Source organism: Electrophorus electricus, chromosome 3 (assembly GCF_041902795.1).
Source record: "Electrophorus electricus isolate QZ-2024a chromosome 3, ASM4190279v1, whole genome shotgun sequence".
NCBI classification, from domain to species: domain Eukaryota; kingdom Metazoa; phylum Chordata; class Actinopteri; order Gymnotiformes; family Gymnotidae; genus Electrophorus; species Electrophorus electricus.
The window spans coordinates 26,899,400-26,918,497 of record NC_137499.1 but is presented as its reverse complement, the minus strand read 5'-3'; the positions used below and the strand labels follow the sequence as shown (position 1 = coordinate 26,918,497).

Sequence of the window (19,098 nt, the reverse complement as noted above, 5' to 3'; positions counted from 1 at the left end):
TGTGTCTGTAACATGCTGTGATACTCCACTATGTGTATATCTATTTCAGTATGACTTCTCAGTGTGATGCTGTGAAAACTCTTCTCCCTATTTACATGCAGCTATCTTGATGATTTGGAAAATTAAATCTGGGATACTAGGTAGTGTTGCTGATGTACTAATAAATTATAATGTAAGTAACAATGATTACTCATAAATACATTCTCAATTGAAATTAAAACATAATTCTAAGTTAAGACAATGCAAAAATGTAATACTGGATTTAACTAAATAACAGGTTTTGATTGCTATAGTGATGGTACTGTTCAGGTTTACAGTGTGTAAACAAAAACAGACTTGTCTCAAACTCCATTTCTATAAATGGACAGGTGGCTGAGTTGCATGTAATGTGTACATTTTCCAGGAGTTTTTGTTACTCTGTCTTTTTGTTTTTCATAAATCATATCACTTGTGTGTTCAGAACCTTAAATAGATAATTTAATTGTTTTGAGATGGTTTTCTCAAGTGAATTTAGTTCCTTTTGCATTTTGCATTTTCCATTTAAAGGCCTTTACAATACTTGCCTTCCTCTAACCTGAAAAACATCCTGCAACTCTTTGTTCTGAAAGGTTGTCATTTCAAACGCAGGAAGTAAATAATGGATTTGAACAGCAGACCGCAAAGGTTGCATTCTGAACCGCTTTTAAGAGTCATTTGAACTGCTCTGATGATTTTTGCTGTGGGTGTGTGTTTTGTTTTTGAATGTGAAAAACAAAACCTTTTATAGATATGTTCAAAACAATGCTTTAGCCTGAGAGCATTGCTGTTGAAAAGCACTTACTGATGGGAATCACAGCCATGGCCAGATTTTGTTGTTGTTATTGTTGTTTCCAGACTGCAGTTTTAGTCTGTTCTGCTGTCAAATATAACTGTAGATATTTGGAAATGAACAAATGAATACAATAATATCCATTTTGTAACTTACAAAGTCAGGTTTATTGAAGCTAAAAGGGTAGTAATCACTAGCTAGCGGTGATGTCACGGTACGGCCCCTCCCCCCGAACGTCTCCTCGTGTGTGTGTGTGTGTGTGTGTGTGTGTGTGTGTGTGTGTGTGTGTGTATGTGAATGTGTGCGTGTGTGTCAGTCAATGTGGCCACGCCCTCCCTGTGTCATTAGTATATGTGTATAAGTGTCTACGTTTACGTGTCTGTGTTATCGGTGTTTGAACCAAATAACCTGCGTGCTACGTGTTCTTTGTTAAGCGTTTGAATAAACGTACGTTTTTGTTTCCTACGACTCGTCCCCGCATCCTGCTTAGCCTCATGCCGTCACGGGTAATAAGATGGGGAAGGTGGCCATGGACAATAATCATTCTTTGTAGCATTTTCCTACCCTTAATTTAATTGATTTAAGCCCTTCTAAAAATGATTATTCAGAACTTCAGGTAGTCATACAGTATGATGGGTGCCAAAAATATTAGTATTAGTGATGGATATAAAGTTTTGACCTAAACATGGCTTCTGTTTTCAGTCTTGTATAGTTTTGTTAGTTCTAATGTCTTTAATTTAAAAGCTTTCCTTACGTTGCACTACTTCATTAAATTATTCACTGGAGTTTGATAACTCAATGTGAAAACTACATTTAAAAATCAGTTGAAAAAACTCAGAATGGCATTTTCTTCCTAAATACTAAACATATTTTCAAAATGCTTGTATTATTCTAGTTTTAAAAAGTCATACATTCAATTTTACTTTTGCTTTATTTGTATGCTTTTTAAAAATTAGGTTATGTGAAAACGCACCCAAGGGTCGTTAGCCAATTTAGTATGTTTTCTTGATGGTCTATTTATTACCGAGACAGAAAGACGCTTGAATCATATTGAATAAATTAGGCAAATGACACCACTGATAAGGCTGTTCAGGTGAGATGTTTCCCCTTCCGAATGTCATACATAGAATAACAACTAGTATTCGAGAAAACAAAATGCTGTAAAAGCATATAGTGAACTTTATTACGTTAGCAGTTAGGTCAGAAAACATTTTAGAGAAAAAAAAATCTTATAAATTATATAACTGTTAATAATTTACACATATCTGTAAACATGTATAAATAGATAGAGTGAACGAACACTGAAACATTGAAAACAATAGCGGATTAGTTATACGATGGACTAATAAACCCCCGGCTATAGACAACGCCTATATCACGAACCTCTCTCCGGGGCCGAGCCAAACCCCCTCGTTGTCAGCCGGAAGTCAAAGTAGAATTGCCCACCACTGTGTGTGTGCGTCCGTTTTCTCGCATGGGATTAAATACACTTTCAGCACAATTTCCATTGATAGACATTGCCATTTTAGGCTACGTGTCGTGTCGACTCCTCAGCAGACTCGGACTGTTTGCATTATCAACACGGTCCCTGTCGGAAAGTTACGTTCTGTTCCCGTGCATGCGATACGGGTGATGAGCGCATGACACTCCGCTGGACGCTGTCGGGTTAGTGGACATCATCTTTCTACCTCGACATATCTCAGCCCTAAATGCTGTGTTTAGCTATCTTGTGAAACACGGCGACCACATTACGATACATTTCTCAGGCGCGATTGTGAGCGTAGATCAGAGAGCATCCGTTAAACGATTCTGTATTTCAAGTCAGCTTTTATCGTGCATGTAAATGAAATTTTAAGCGAACAGCCGTGTCTAAGGACAAGCTCCTAATTCCATATCATCTTGGAATTGCATGGGAGTTGGAGAGAACTAAAACAAATCCATAATATTCAATAACAATAATAATAATAATAATAATAATCGGTATCTTATTTACATATTTAAAAAGTTATGTTTTCCTTAGACCTACCAAGAACATTAAAAAGAAAGTCCCATTGGTTTATTCACGATCGTTTCTATCAAATATAACACAAAATATAGGTAAAGTGACTGTCGCCCTTGAATGTTCAGACTTTACGGATAAGGAAAAATATTGTATCGGAGCTATTTTCATAAATGTATGCCTAAAGCTAGTTGTTTATACCTAACGGGAGAAATGTCACGGCGTAACAAACGTAGAAACCATGGACGCTTTTATTTCGACAGAGATGTAGCCTAACGTTGGCATCCCAGATGATCTCGCTGCCTCGCCTTGCCCATCAGACTCAGATGGCCTACTTCTCCCACTCGGCTCTGGAAACGTGTGCGCTGTGTAAGGAGCCCTGTGGCGAGTCCCCCGCGGACTCCTCTACCTCATCTTCCTCATTACAGATCCTAAGCTCATCTGACTCGGCCACGCGGAGGCTACACGTCCTCCCTTGTCTTCATGCTTTCTGTCGCCAGTGTCTGGAGAACCGGCGCAGCGCCGAAGAGCCGATGAAACTTCGGTGTCCGACTTGCGAACAAACAGTAAACATGACTGAAGGAGATCTAGACTCTCTTCCCTCCACAAATTTCTTCCTCGGCGGACTGCTGGATGCAGTAGTCGCTGCGGAAAAAACCGAAAAAAGCAGCCAACGGAGCGAAAGGCTGACTGACGTCCAGCACCCACAGTGCAGCCCGTGTGAAGGGAACCCCGCGAGCTCGTACTGCCTCGACTGCCAGGAATACCTGTGCTGCAACTGCGTGCGCGCCCACCAGCGTGTACGCCTTACCAAAGGCCACTTCATAAAATGGCTTGCGGAACATTGGTATCCAGCGGACAGAGGACTAGATACACTTGGGTTGCCTCTTGCCAGCGGGTTCGATTTAAACGCTCTATTGTTAACCAGTCTGCAGCACCGGGGCGGTTTCTGCCAGCAACACGAGAATGAGGTGAGTGAACCTCCCTGTGGGCGCATGTCTGCTTTTGACTTTTTTTTGTTAAATCGTGAGTGATCATTTAAAAAATTGCACAGCTCAATACCTGCTATAAACTAAATAAAAACGTACACATCGGTTACTCTTCAACAAGCAATAGTGATAATATAAAAACGTCGATATAGAAATATAATGGTATTCGTTGTTAAAGGCGATACACGGGGATCTTGGTGGATTAATTAAATTGACGTGTCCATCTGAAAGTGATTTCAATTGGATAATTGAGCATAGGAACTGTACCAGTCTGCCCTGGGGTGGTCGTCTCAGACACACAAGACAGATGGTTATCAGTAGAAAAGTATTTAAATATCAGTTGGCCGACCACCCAGTAGTGAATCTTAACGTAATCAGAGAGATTATCTCTCTCTCTCTCTCTCTCTCTCTCTCTCTCTCTCTCTCTCTCTCTCTCTCTCTCTCTCTCTCGCTCGCTCGCTCGCTCTGTGTGTGTGAGTGGGTGTGTGTATAAAGTGCACTATACAAGTCACAGTCTCTGTGAGTTCAAAGCAAGTTTATTGGTTTCTTCTTTCTCCAGATCATATTGCATGTGTACTTAAGTACCTTGGCACAAAACCTTGCAAAATATGGCTTTAGGCAAATTCATCATTTGGAGTTTTATGACCATGCAACACAGAGAAAGCTGGAAGTTATCAATAAAACTAATGACTGATGTACATCATATGTCAAATATTAAAATACGAGCACAGATCAAAGCAAAATATAACTGAAAAAATAATCAAGGTTCCTAGTCAACAGGAATGTATCTGCTACACTGATTTCCTGAAACAGAGATTACTTTCTAATGTACAGGTGCGTAGGTTTTTTTCAGAGGGTACTCAGGCGATGTAAGAGACAATTGTATATAGAAAACAGTTGTACTACAAATATGTATCAATGCTGATACTTGTACTGTTCAACTGTGACAAGCTTGACAAACGTGGACATTAGACTTTTTGCTAATCTTTTTTTTGAGCTCTGATTTCTTTTCAGTGAATGTGCTTTATTTCTTGTAGGGGATGGAGTTTGAGGGGCAGCAGAGTTGAATGCCTCACCTGTCCTCATTGTCCCAAGCACTTTTCAAAGCAAAGTTCCACCCATGAGCAGGGAGCATATCCATAGTGTGAAATGATGTGGGTGAGACAGAGAAAGAAAGACTCTAAAGGCATGGCTCGAAATAGATTAGACTGCCAAATGGCATTCGTGGGTTTACTGACTCTAGATGACCATTGTTCACCCATTATATGATTTACTGGCACTTGCCAGTGATTTTAAAGCCTGTCAGTCCAGCTTTTGGCTGAATGCCTCTGGAAATGCTGGTGAGGTAGTATGGATGTAGGTAGGGGGCCATGTTATAGTGTCTAGAGCAGCAAGTGATGCCAGAATTTGGGCCAACTCCACATCCTGTGCCAGACTGTTGCCTCTGAGCCTCCTCCACCTCAAACATCCTTCTTCAGGACTGGAGGGTGGAGATCCGCATGCTCAGCATGGAGTTCCTCCTTAGTTTGTTTTGATCCATGACTGGACGCCCTTGTTTGCAGTTCACAGACTTTGCTTTGTAATTACTCTGTATTAAGCCCAGACTTGCTCCACTGAATGCTTTGTTCTGGTGTGGGAAAACCTGGCTCATGTGTGTATGGGCTTTGGAGTTCCTTGTTTTTTTAAGAGTTCCCCATTTTATTATGATCTCTATACTTTTCAGTGACCTTGTGCTCTGGAAATGAACTAGATAAATAAAACTTCTTCATAATCTTCTTTTTCTTCCTATTCTTCTCCTTATTATTATTATTGTTGTTGTTGTTGTTGTTTTCATTTCTATGATTACATTATTATTTCAACATCAGTCACTCTGTTTCTTTCTCTCTCTGTCTCTCTCCTTCTCTGTCCTTTAAGCAGTAACAATATGCTAACTCGTGAATGCTGTCTGTTAATTCGTTTAGTAGTTCAGAAAATTCAGTGGTAGGGTGGCCACTTTAATTGATCCAACACCGATAGTATGTAATCTCAAAACACGTGCAGATATTGGAGCATATTGTAGCTTTACATTATCAAGTTAATTAGACCTTTACAAAATGTTTGTATAATTTGAGATTTTTTTTCTACCCCAGTTTGTTCATTTTGTCTAGCCACTTTTGTTGGTTTGTGTAGTATGCATCTCTGATGTTGTCCTTATCATTGCTGAGAATGTGCCTTTCCTCCCCACCTTGAATGACTTTTAACCCTGTAAAGAATGCAGTGTAAAGAAAGGCAGTACCTTTACAACAGCCCTTCCTCTTTATGGCAAAGGCTTGGTTTGGGAGGGAGGCACAGGAAGTAGTCTGACTCTACCTACCAAAACCCATTCGGAAGTAGCACTGAATTCTGGTTCTGTTATTCATCTCATGTGTTATGTACAGGTGTATTTCAGTCTATCTCCAGGTGAATTTAAGTCAGTAAGAGGTCAACCCCCACCATCCACCACCCTGAAAGGGCAGCTGCTTAGCTAAGCATGCCCTCATGAGTCATCCTCAGGTTCACAGCCATACCCTGAAGATCAACTACCCTCAAGTTCAGGGTTAAAACCCATGAAATATGCTTATCAGACTTGAATATACTGTAAGCATTTTTAAAAGAAACCTTAAACATGTTTTAGAACACTTCACAAAAAGTGTTTATGTCCCGATAGCTATCATTAATTAGCTACTCTGGGGAAATATGTCTTTGTGACTGTACTGGGCTCCTTATTCAGCCATAAAAAAACATTTAAATATGGTCCAGCTGTATTAACCAATCAAGAAACAGCTCTACAAGAAGGTAGTCATACCTGACTGCCATTTATGTTAGGTGTATATGCAGTACACATAGGGCTAGGCCAAAGAACTGAGAAAGCATGTCTTCGGAAGGAGCGGCTTTTGGAGGATGGGGTTTTGGGGGGATGGGCTTCGGAGAGGATGTTGGATTAAGGAAGGGGTAGGACACTTTCGTTGATGGTAGTTGCCAAGACCTTTAAAACTGATTACAGCAGCTTTAAGGGTTTCCAATGAATACACTTTATGGTTTAGAAATAGGATGAATCTGTCTAACGTAGGAAATAAGGATACTTGTACTTGCTAGATAGGTACAACGCATTTCACCAGAAGTCATCAGATTTATTACATTTTGCTGTGTCTGCAAATGTGTAAGGGGGTGCACATTTTGAATAATGACACCAGTCACTAGACAAAGGTTATGCAAGAAAGTAGCAAACCACCCTTTCGAATGTGTGTGTGTGTGTATGTGTGTGTGCGCGTGCAGATGTGGGCACATACAGGGGTATGCACAGGTTCTTAAAACCAAGTAATCAAAAGAACTTTAAAGGGGCTTGAATGACACAGTAAAGTGCTGATTTGCTCCAGAGAAGGAGGGGATCTCTCCATTCAGATTAAAATTAGGTGAAGAACAATGGAAACGGAGACAGAGGGAGACTATGGGAAGGCTGCAGGGGTCTGTAGTGATATGCAGCTGCAGGGAGGTTAGGAAAATCTGCCAAATGGCCTTACTGTGCTTTGGTGACACCTTTCAGTAAGAATGACTAAGATGTGTTTTTGAGGAGGATTGGACCCTCTTGGCCACTGCAAACACTGCCTGTTGTTTTTTGTTTGCTCACACAGATGAAGCAATCAGATAACCACTTGCTTTGTTTATTCAACAGTGAATTCCTGAATAAATGTTTGCGAGTGATGAAAGTTTGGGGACATGAAGTACTGTTAATGATTATAAAATGTATGTGTGTGTCTGTCTGTCTGTGCTTGGACCAAAGTGTTAGAATGTTTCATGCTGATGTGTGTAGGTGTGATATTGGCATGCAGCCTTGGGTTAAGCGTGGCCATTGTGTGAACCATAGCCTGGCTCAGACTGGACTGGACAGTTTTGTGTGTGTGTGTGCCAGTATAAGTCTCATACCAACAATGTGAAAGATTTATTTATTTAATTCATAAATTTGTTTGTAATTCCTTGGTTGCTTGCATCTTTCTTTCCATACCTCTGTGTGATTGGCACTTTCATTCTGTAGCTCCGTGTGTTTGGCTTCTTCTGTGTTTGCCTGTGGCTTTTTCCACATGCACTCCACTGGAACTGAGACCTTACATTCAGCAGGTCTTCCTGTTGTCTCCATTTCACTTATTTCTGGGTTATGATCCTGTGACGGATGGCTGGGAGATTAGAGATGTGTCTCCTCCAGGCTCCCTCCAGCCACTGTGGAGGCAGGATGGGAGGGGCAGCAATCTGACTGATATGCATATGAATGAGGCTTTTGCCTTTCGGCTCTTTCAGTTAGATGCTAAAGAGTTCTGAGCCCATCTGTCAGCAGTGATTGATGGGTTATTGATTCTCCTGGTGACAGACGGCTGCGAAGCGAGTCGAGCTGACCGGCGTTAAAATTAGCAGGTCAGACATTGAGGCAAATTACTTTCTCTAAACAATGATAGCCCTTTACTGTTGGTGTTGGATTCATATGTTTAATTGATTATACCAGTTGCAGTTGCCCAAACAATCACTCCCATCTTTTTTACAGCTTACAAGCAAAGCTCCCTCTTTATTTATTTCTTTTTCTCTCTTACCCCCTTTTTTCCTTCTTTTAGGTATATTGTTATTTCTGTGAGACCTGCTCGGTGCCGGTGTGTCAGGCGTGCGCTGTTAGTCGCCATGGTAACCACAGCATGGCATGCCTGCGAGATGCTGTGCTGGAGTCCAGAGCGCTCGCCCTCCGTCTGCTCGCCGAAGCTCAACAGGTGTGGCAGGCCCTCCAGGTTAGACCACGCCCACATCCTGGTCCTGACCTCCGCTTAATCTGTCCTCACTTTACCAGGCTTCCACTGTGCCAGGGGCGCACGAGCGAGTGCGCAAGTGCGCGAGTGCCTGTGCATGTTTACAGATGAACACTTTCTATGCTTCATGCTTTGTATGCAGGGCATGTGTCAGCCCATTCGCTGTTCAACAGTCAAAAGCATAAAATCTATATCTGTGGAACACTGGGAAGTTCTTAAGTACTGAAGTGCAGTGGTTGCCTAGTAAGACATGTGACTCCCTTTGCTGGATCAGATAGGTTAAGCCTTCTCAGCATTCAGAAGCAGGAAGAAACACATCCATTACCTCTGGTGATCTTTAACTCCATTTGATCTAAGATGGTGGCAGTTGGGTGTTTGTTTTTGTTTGTTTGTTTGTTTGTTTGTTTATTGTTTTGTTTTGTATTTCCTACACTTGATATTTTGATACTGCAAGTATCAATATACTTGATACTGCAAGATATTTTTTTCTCAAAATGTATTAGGATAGTTATTATCAAAATGGTTCATTCTGTTTCCTTTAAGTAGTATACTGATTTAGTTTCCAAGCAATTGCAAGTAAGCCATCCATACAAAAATCTTTCAAATTGATAGCTGTGTCTTGCTAATGACAAGTATAGTATCACCTTATGGTAAATAAAATCTAGATCTTGCACCAATTGACTGATGACTTTTTAGCTGTCCCCTAGCTGCCTGACTCAAATGGCTGAGCAGATATAAGCCTCAGAGGGTTGTCCTCTTTTGTGCCTGAATGTTCTTCAGGCATATGTTACAGGACAAATTCTCAGCTGCTTCCAATAACCTTTGACCTCCATCTAGCTATAAGGTGAAATTGCCAAGATTGTGCTGTGAAATGTCTTGTTTGCTATATTTGCCCCTTAATGTATATGCAGTGGTTTGTGTTGTGTTTGATACCTGTATCTAGTATATTTATTCCATGTATGTTAGTGCGCTCACATCCACTCTGTTGAGCAGCTTATAACATGCCAGTTCATGAACCTGGCAAGTACTGGTGAATGTATCTGACTGTAACCAAATACACAGTACTGTCAGTAAGCAGTTCAAGTAGGCATATGCAGTACAGCAGTTTAGACTGACACAATTTAAATACATTTTGAGTAGAAAGTAGAAAGTAAAAAGTGTAGTTACCATTGGTAACCAGTGCACACAGAATGAAAGTTCTCCCTTTCTGAAATCATCTGAATGTGATTGTGGGTGACTTCTTGTGTGTCTAATATGTGTCATGTTCTTCACTGTGTTTAGTTGAGCATCGAGAAGGCCCGGGAACTCGCAGAGCAGGTGGAGAAGAAGGCCATGAAGGTCCATTTGGAGGTGCAGACCGTCATCCTTTGCCATAAAAGAGCCCTTGAGGAGAGAGAGTCTGAACTTCTCTGGAAGGTGAATGTTTGTGTTTGTCTATTTGTCATGCTCAAGGACTATTAAGAGGAGCAGTGGACAGCATTTAGGCCTATCACTCCTCTCGCTGCTTTACTTACGTTCTTGCCATGGTGGCTCACAGGATGCAACATGATGGTTAAGGTTTGGTATGTTTGTGATGTGACATACTTGATGCTGCCCTTGGGTTAAAACACTTATAGCTGTATATGTGCTAGTGTGCGTGGTTCTTATTAATAATAACAATTGATTTAATTTATGTAGTGCTTTCCAGTGCTACAAGGATGCTTTACAGGGCATTAGAATATTAAACAAATCAAAAAATAAAGCACAAGAATAACACCAAAATAATACCCCCTCTTTACAGGTGGAGAGGATCCGGCAGCAGAAGGCCGAGTCCCTGTGCCTGCAGGTTGAGCGTCTGCAGCACAACCTGTGTGAGCTGGACAGAACCGTCTCCACCGTAGCACGGCTGCTGGGTAAAGGCAGTGGCGGGGCAGTGCGGCTGCTATGGGAGCGCATGGTCCTGCAGCTCAGGGCCACACAGGAGCTGCATGGCCAGCTGCAGCTGTGCGACGACGAGCACTTCTCATTCACACCGCCTAAGGAGGCACTGCTTGCCACCTTGCGCTCTCTGGGCGGGCTGAGTGCCGGGGCGTACGGACCGCTCTGTGTCGCCCGTGGTGAGGGGCTCCGAGACGCCCGGTGCGGCGAACGCGCCCACTTCACCATCACGGCGAATGACCACGAGGCCGAACGGAGGCAGGCAGGCGGTGACCCCGTGTCGGCTACGGTGCTGGGCACGGATGGTAGCGTCTCAGTGGCGGAGGTTCTGGACCATGGCGACGGCACATACGGGATCAGCTACATGCCACAGAGCGAGGGCAACATCCTTGTGTCAGTGCTGGTGGGTGACAGGCATGTAGAAGGTAGCCCATTCTCTGTGCCTGTGACAGCCGGACGTGGGTATGGGTCACTCGGGTTGCTTGTGTCTACATTCGGCAGTGAGGGTGACGGCAAAGGGCAGCTGTGCCGCCCATGGGGTGTTGCCGTGGATGCGGATGGCTACGTGATTGTGGCCGACCGCAGCAACAACCGTGTGCAAGTGTTTGGACCGGATGGAAGCTTCAAGCACGCCTTTGGCAGCCTGGGTTCACGTCCTGGCCAGTTTGACCGTCCCGCTGGGATAGCGTGCGACCTCCACCGCCGCATAGTAGTGGCGGACAAAGACAACCACCGCGTCCAGATCTTTACCTTCCAGGGGCAGTTCCTGCTCACCTTTGGAGAGAAGGGCTCAAAAAATGGGCAATTTAACTACCCATGGGATGTGGCGGTCAACTCAGCCAGACAGATCCTCGTGTCTGACACCCGCAACCACCGCGTCCAGCTTTTTGCCCCTGATGGCTCGTTCCTCAACAAGTATGGCTTTGAGGGCACACTCTGGAAACATTTTGACTCCCCGCGTGGCGTCACCTTCACTCGGGAAGATCACCTTGTCGTCACAGACTTCAACAACCACCGTGTGCTGGTGATCCAGCCTGACTGCTGGTCTGCGCGCTTCCTGGGCTCAGAGGGGACTGGCAATGGGCAGTTCATGCGGCCGCAGGGTGTGGCTGTGGACTGGGAGAATCGAATCATTGTAGCTGACTCGAGAAACCACCGTGTGCAGGTCTTCCTACCTGATGGAACTTTCCTATGCAAATTTGGCACTCAGGGGGATGGGCCAGGCCAGATGGACCGCCCTTCTGGCGTTGCCATAACACCAGAGGGGTTGATTGTTGTGGTCGACTTCGGCAACAACCGCATCTTGAAGTTTTGATTGGTCGATCTCTCTCTTTCTCTCTTTGCTGTCCTTTTTTTGCTTTTTTTCTACTTGGTTGACATCTCTTTCCCTCTTTTATTTTTGTCATATTTTCTAATTTTTATATTTTGCTCAGCTGAGCAGGATAATTATATAAGGTTTTGCATGGAGATCTAGCTGTCCTTCAGCCAACTTGCAAATCTGTTTCCATTCTGTTTTTGTTTTTTGCTTTTCTTCTGGTTCAATCCAAAGTGTATTCCGTGAGCAATCCTGTGACCCTAAACTATAAGGTAATCAGAAAGTCAAATGTTTACTCAGCAGAAATGCAATTCTCTCAAGTGCTACTTGTATGCAACTCAGTCACTGGATCATGCTAGTTAGTTCAAGTGCAGTTTGATCTTGTGACTGGCAGCAAAGATGCTGTCTCATCTGTAAATTTCTTTTCTTTCTCTCTCTCTCTCTCTCTCTCTCTCTCTCTCTCTCTCTCTCTCTCTCTCTCTCTCTCTCTCTCAGGGATTTCCTATGTACTCAGCACCACACCTACCTCATTTAACACAAAAAAGAATGTAGTACTGGGGATGTAGTCTTAGCACATGATCAAAGCAAGCAAAGAAGAAAACATCAACACCTTTTTATACCTTGATATTTTAATTTATATGTAATGATGCTAACTTTTAAGTCATTTGTCAATAGATTAGTTACATTTATTTGCACACAAATAAACAGAGTTCTCTGCCACGTCTCTGTGAGATTAAGAACCTTTCAGGATGTATTGGCATTTTGTTTCCTCAGGTAATTCTTCAGGTCAGAGAGTAAATTCTCAGAACCTTTCTCAGATAATTCTTAGACTGAGCAAATTCTGAGAACATATCCTGTTTTATCTCCTCAAATGTCCAATATAATATATTACATATGCATGCTTTTTATTTTTCTATTTACTCGTTTATATGCAAACCTCTACATTCCTTTCAGTTTAGTTTTTTTTCCCCTTAATGTTCTGAATTCTACCTCAGTACATATTTTTATTATAAAACCACTAAGTAACATTCTGTGTGGGAAGGTTCTGTGTACCTTCACTAAAGTTCAGGAATGTATTAGGGAATAAAATAACTAATGAAGCATGTCAGCACCATTGAGTACCTTGTCACTAATCTTATGTAAAAATCTATATAAATAGTGATAAAGTTTAAATGTAAAATTTGTAATTAATAATAATAATAATAATAATAATAATAATAATAATCAATTCCCCTTACTCCTCCAGTTTATACCAAAGAAACTTGCTACCTCCTCTTCGTTAAAATGAGTCCTGATGAGTCCTGAGTTTTTTACTAATTTATGTATTTGGGTGGGGTGAGGGGGGTATTGTCTGTACAACTTTAAACTTGTTTCCATCATGAGTTAACATTAGCAAACTATGAAATCACTTCTGCTTTCTCAGCTCCCCAAAATATTCATATACCAAATTTGTATAACTTGCCTCACATATCATATCTTGCGGCAGGTTGTTAGGTGTATGTTACAACACTGTTATTGTTAATTAATATTGTTCAATATTTAATTTCTTCAATGTTTTAGTGTGATTTTCCTGCCTAGCGTCAGCACCATGAGAGGCCTGTGTTCTTCCCTTTCTCCCAGGACACCACGTATAGCCCAAGTGTAGTCTGAATAATACCTCACTGACACAACGTTTCCTGACACAGAGAAAGTATTTGGGTCAGTACCCATGCCAAATATAAACCAACAGGCCAGGGTAAAAATTACTTGTAATAATTTAGTAGTAGTAGTAGTAGTAGTAGTAGTAGTAGCATAAAATAGTAGTAATTTAGTGGTTATTTCTATTGATCAGTGGCACAAGTGTGTGTCTGTTGCAAGTCATCACCTGTTTTTTTTTTTGGTTAAATTACCTTTACCAGTAAATGTATTTTGTGTTTGTAAAAGTGTTTTTTCAGATAACTAGACTTTCATATACAAGTTTAGCATTAGTGCCTATTTAGCATATTTTTTGTACCATAGATAGCTAATTAATTCTCTGGTGCAAAAAGTCTACTGTCTAAGTTTGGATCAAATGACACATGCCTACCATGAAATCAATAAACAAACAAGCAGACAATCTGTGAAAGTCTGTCAGCGACCAAAATCAAATCTCAGATCAACAACGAACAAGGTGCAATGTGTTTGAAGTGAGAAAATGCAAAATGCCGCCACTACTTTAAATGTCCTAAAATACTGACATGTATAAATTGTCTTTCTACAAAGTTTTTCTCGAGTTAGAATAGTACAAACTTTAGTAGCAGTGGTTGTAGTGGTTATAGTTGTAGAGGTTGTAAATGAATGAATGTATGCCTGTGTGATGTTAAACATTAACTGGTTAGAATATTTACTTTTATGAGACTTTCTTTCTAGCTGTTATTTGTATATTCTGCCAGTTTATGTTGCATATAAACACACAAGGGAGGAAAAATCCTAATAGATAAGGCAAAGAGCCTTTTTAAAATTAATATATGTTTTAATGTAAAAGAATATAGATAAAAAGGTCAAATATTGTATAGGTTAAAAACTCATCCTCCGACCTATCTCAGGACTGCACTGACATGTGCCCCTATGATACCCTGCCCCTTTCTGTGATTTGAACATGCTTAGTGTAGTGTCTGTGTGTTAGTGTAATGCCTTTCTATTTGCACATGCCAAACAGTATTTTAAAATATAATTCTCAAAGTTTACTTTCATATTTGATATTGTAGAATTGTGTGATATTTCTGTTTAGGTTTGCATTCATACACCAAATGTAAGTGATGTTAGTCATGCAGGAATGTTTAGACCCTAGCCTCTGGAAATGCAGACCTGCATTTAAAAATATAAAAATCAGTATGGCCAAGGGTAGATTTTCATTTTAATATGAAAATATATGTGTGTTGTTTCTGTTTTTTTAAGAGGCTGACAGCATTCTCAGCCTGTGTGTGCGTGCGTGCGTGTGTGTGTGTGTGTGTGCGTGCGTGTGTGTGTGCGTGTGTGTGTGCGTGTGTGTGTGCGTGCGTGTGCATGCGTGTGTGTGTGTGTGTATAGTACATGTTCCTGGGTTTATGCATGTGTGTTAAAGGGTTATTCCTCAAGTGTAATGTCGTGTCTAAATAAGGTGTTGCATGGTGAACTATTCATATGTTGTTTGTGTCTCTTTTGACCTTTAAACATCAGCTGTGCAGTTTGGTTACTTTAATAAATGTCTGGGGTTCTTGATATTTTGTTGCGTTTCTATGGTTTCACAAAGTAAAAGCACCTGTTTTTCTTACTCACTGATATGACTGATATAGGCGCTCTGTCACACACGCAAAGACAAGCTATTCCTCTGTCCAAGATGTGCTATAACCAGCACATGTAATGGATGTGTACATACACATAGAGAAGCATGGCCCACCCAAGCCTGTGGGAATAAAAAGCCATTCTTTCCAGAGGCTTAACGCAAGCCTGTCACACGACCACAAACTGAACTTGCATGTAGTGTCTTCGGGGTATGTGTGTTTGTGTGTGTGTGTATGTGTGTTTTATACATTTTTTTTTTTTACAAATCTCTGTAGTCCTCTAATGAACCAGTTTATGGGTTCCCACATGGAAGCGTTTTTGAAACATCCAGGCCACTAGATGTCAGTATAATGGCTATTTCATGATGTGAAGAATAAATGAATAAATACTTATTGCTCCTTTAATTCAAAGTACATTTACAGCATTTAGCTGACACTTTTGTCCAAACCGACTTGCAATTCTGACTGAACACAACATGAGAAACTTAGGGTTACGGGCCTTGCTCAGGGGCCCAACAGTGGCAACCTGGTAGAGTTGGTGCTTGAACTGGCAACCTTCTGATTACTACTCAAGTACCTAAACCACTGAGCTAAGAATAATATTGTAGAGGTGTTTCAATTAATGAAGGTGAGATTCACTTTGATGGTGTCCAAGACCCTCTGAGATCGGCCTTTAGTTCTATATTAGAATAAATAGGTATCACCAAGTGTATAAGAGAGCCCATACACTCTGGTGGACATACGCTTGACGTAGTACTGACATATGGTGTAGACATAGAGAACATAGTTATAGTACCCCAGTCCGATGCCATCTCGGACCATTCCCTCATTTGATTCGAACTACAATATTCATACGAAGACTTGTCATTTGTGACTGGGATACCCTCAAACCCCACAGAACTTAATCAAATGGCTGAATCCTTAGAATCGGTATTTTGCTGCACACTCAATGATGTAAAAAGATTAGGGACAAAAAATTAGTACCTTAGTATAATGACCACATTTGCAATTTAAAACAGAACACTCAAAAAAGAGAAAGTAAATGGCGCCACACTAAACTTGTAGTCTTCCAGCTCGCATGGAAGGAGAGCCTTCTCAAATATAGAAAGGCACCTATTATCACTCAAACAGCTTATCTCTCGACCCTAATAGAAAATAACAACAACAAAAAAAAACTCCTAGATTTCAATTTAGTACAATTGCACATCTAACTAAGAATAAAACTGACACCAGTGCTCAGATTACATCACATGATAGTAATTAGAGATAACATTCAGAGTATTAATGGGACACTGGGCAGCTACTTAGAGATCAGAACAACCAAGCTGAAAAAGACTCTAGAATCCATTACACCTATGCAAGAGCCTGAACTTACATCTCTGATCTTGTGCTCAAAATCCTCCACTTTACTAAATTTAATAAACTCCTCCTTGAACATTGCCTACATACATAAATCGTTCAGATCAGGAGTTATCAGACTGCTTGTCAAAAGATTTAACCTCGACCCATGTCAGCTGTCAAACTACAGGCTGATCTCAAACCTTCCACTTATTTCCAAGATCCTAGAAAAAGCTGTAGCTCCGCAACTAAGATTTCTTTATCTGAGTGCAACATTTGACACTATAGATTGCAACCTTTTGCTAGATAGTCTCATAAATGTTGTTGGGATTAAGGGAATAGCCCTTTGCTGAGTTAAATTCTAGCCAGTTTGTTAACATAAATGGAGACTTTTCAACATATAACAAAGTTAGATATGGTGTCCCGCAAGGATCTATTCAAGAGCCTCAGCTGTTCTAGGGCCTCTAGCCAGAGTTCTTACTAGAACTAGAAAATTTGATCATATTATTCACATCTTAGTTACATTACATTGGCTCCCAGTAAAATTTCATATTGATTATAAAATACTTCTAATGACCTACAGAGCACTGAATGGCCCCATAGTACCTCCTAGTGCATTACAACCCACCATGTCTGCTTAGATCAAAAGGTGCAGGCTCTTTACTATTACTAAGAATACGAAAATCTACTGCAAGGAGCAGAGCCTTTTCCTATAAAGCTCCTACACTATAGAATAACCTTCCTGTAAATGTTCAAGACTCAGACACAATATTTAAGGCTAAGCTGAAAACCTATTTGTATAGTCAGACATTTCATTAACTACCTTCCATCTCAGGTAAAGGTGTAGATCTGGGGTTGCATGGGCATTGAGAGTTCTGGTAAAATGGGATGTTATGATGCTGTCACCTCACCTCTCTTTTGTCACTCAAGTTTGTTGACTGAGAGCAGTGGAGTGCTGATGTTCCAGGGTGCCCTCATGCCTGTGCTTCCTTCTGGCTCTGTCCTTTTAGCTGTGCTGCCATAGCTAGATCTTTGTACATCACAGTTCCCTCGTACCCAGACATGCCTGTTTTCACACCTATTTTTCTGTCGAGGTACACCTACACCAGAATACAGGACCATGTGATTAACTGCGATTAAGCTACATTTACTATGTACTTATGCTTACGACATGTTTGCTAACCCTACGGGCTAAGAGAGCATGTTTTTAAAATGACATGGTGGTAAGGCATTCTTTTCTCTGTGACTCAGAAAGCCAGTATGAAAATATGAAACCAATATGCCCTCTTCTGGTTTGAGGATAACATGGCTCCTTGGTCTGCACTGGTATAGTGGTTTGGAGTTAACTAGCTAACACAGCTTAACATTTCCACAAAAAAAAAAAAAAAAAAAAAAAAAGCCATCCCAGCTGTTATGAGAGTATGTTTGTGAGCTGATTATTCATCCCGCTGTTCTTTTTTTAATATACCCTTATTGCAGGAATAACATGTGGACTCATCTGATCGGTTGCAGTAGTGGGTACTCAAGCTATATAAAAGCTATATAAGGATGAGATGACTGTGAGGGGTGAGGCTGTTCCTGCCATCGACCCTGTACCATGACTCTGCCCATCAACCAGTAAAATCCAATATTTCCATGTTACTGTGTCTCTTCGGATGGATGTAGCTAAAAACTTTGTGCCTTGGTTTTTGTTCTTAAATTGACATAGTGGTAATTTGTTGTATGTTTCTTTTACCCCTAGGTAAGTTAGTTTTTTGTTTTGAAGATTGTTTGGGCAGTAGCTTATGCCAGAAACAGCTGGGGGTTTTTTATCATCCATAGTAGTTGTATGACACTGATATGGGAGATGAAGAACATACTGGTTTTACTATATCTTAGGCCATAGATAGAAATAAACTATTCCCAACGTATGTCAACTGACATTTTTCACCTCTATTTATGACCTTTTGCAATACCTAGATCCTGAGGTTCTCACTCCAGCCCATTTGGCAGATTCATTTTGAATTACCTGAACTTCCTTATTTTGAAGTTTCTCATTTTGCAGTGAGTTTGCTATCTGGGTTCTGTTGATGTTGACATAAATATAACACATAAATATAACATCACATAAATATAACACATTTCATGACATAAATATAACATTGACATATTAATAAAAATAATAATAATAATAATTCTAATTATAAATGATATATTACAATATTTTAATTAGAACTTTTTTCATTAGTTGCAGAACAAACCCCAACCTGGCCTCACACGAACTGCTCTGAAGTCAACAACTGACATTGCTCATTTTTATATGCTTTATATATTTTGATTATGATGTTTATGATGACCTAGCTAGCTATAATCAGGACTAAGACAATTCAAAGTTATTTGTTCAAAGTATTAACCACCTGACTGCTCTAGCTTCACATAGGAGTTACATCCTCACTGCATCGGTTACTTCTGCAACTTCACCATAACATAGATAAATTAAGAAAAATACTTTATTTGCAGGTGTGCTTGGCAGGCAGGGCAGCATATCAGGAAATGGGGTAGCATTCTCTTACAAGTGTCATGTGGCCTGGATCTTTATACAGTTTTAATCAGAGGTGTTATAAATAACTAAGAAGTGGGACTTAGACAGTTGATTAATCAGATAGA

The 19,098-nt window shown here is 40.7% G+C and overlaps 1 protein-coding gene across 4 annotated transcripts; it reads left to right on the top strand.

The window, feature by feature from the left end:
- Positions 1-2,016: 2,016 nt before the first annotated feature.
- LOC113580107 (E3 ubiquitin-protein ligase TRIM71-like) lies at positions 2,017-15,046 on the top strand. 4 transcript variants are annotated; one of them, XM_081710871.1, is made up of 5 exons: positions 2,017-2,473; positions 3,071-3,778; positions 8,416-8,565; positions 9,883-10,017; positions 10,382-15,046. In XM_081710871.1, the coding sequence occupies exons 2-5, from the start codon at positions 3,098-3,100 to the stop codon at positions 11,831-11,833; spliced, it is 2,418 nt and encodes an 805-aa protein (XP_081566997.1). In that variant the 5' UTR covers positions 2,017-2,473; positions 3,071-3,097; the 3' UTR covers positions 11,834-15,046. The 4 variants fall into 4 exon arrangements, with proteins under 4 accessions (XP_081566997.1, XP_081566996.1, XP_081566998.1 ...); XM_081710870.1 differs by having other exon boundaries at positions 8,416-8,583; XM_081710872.1 differs by lacking the exon at positions 8,416-8,565.
- Positions 15,047-19,098: the final 4,052 nt, after the last annotated feature.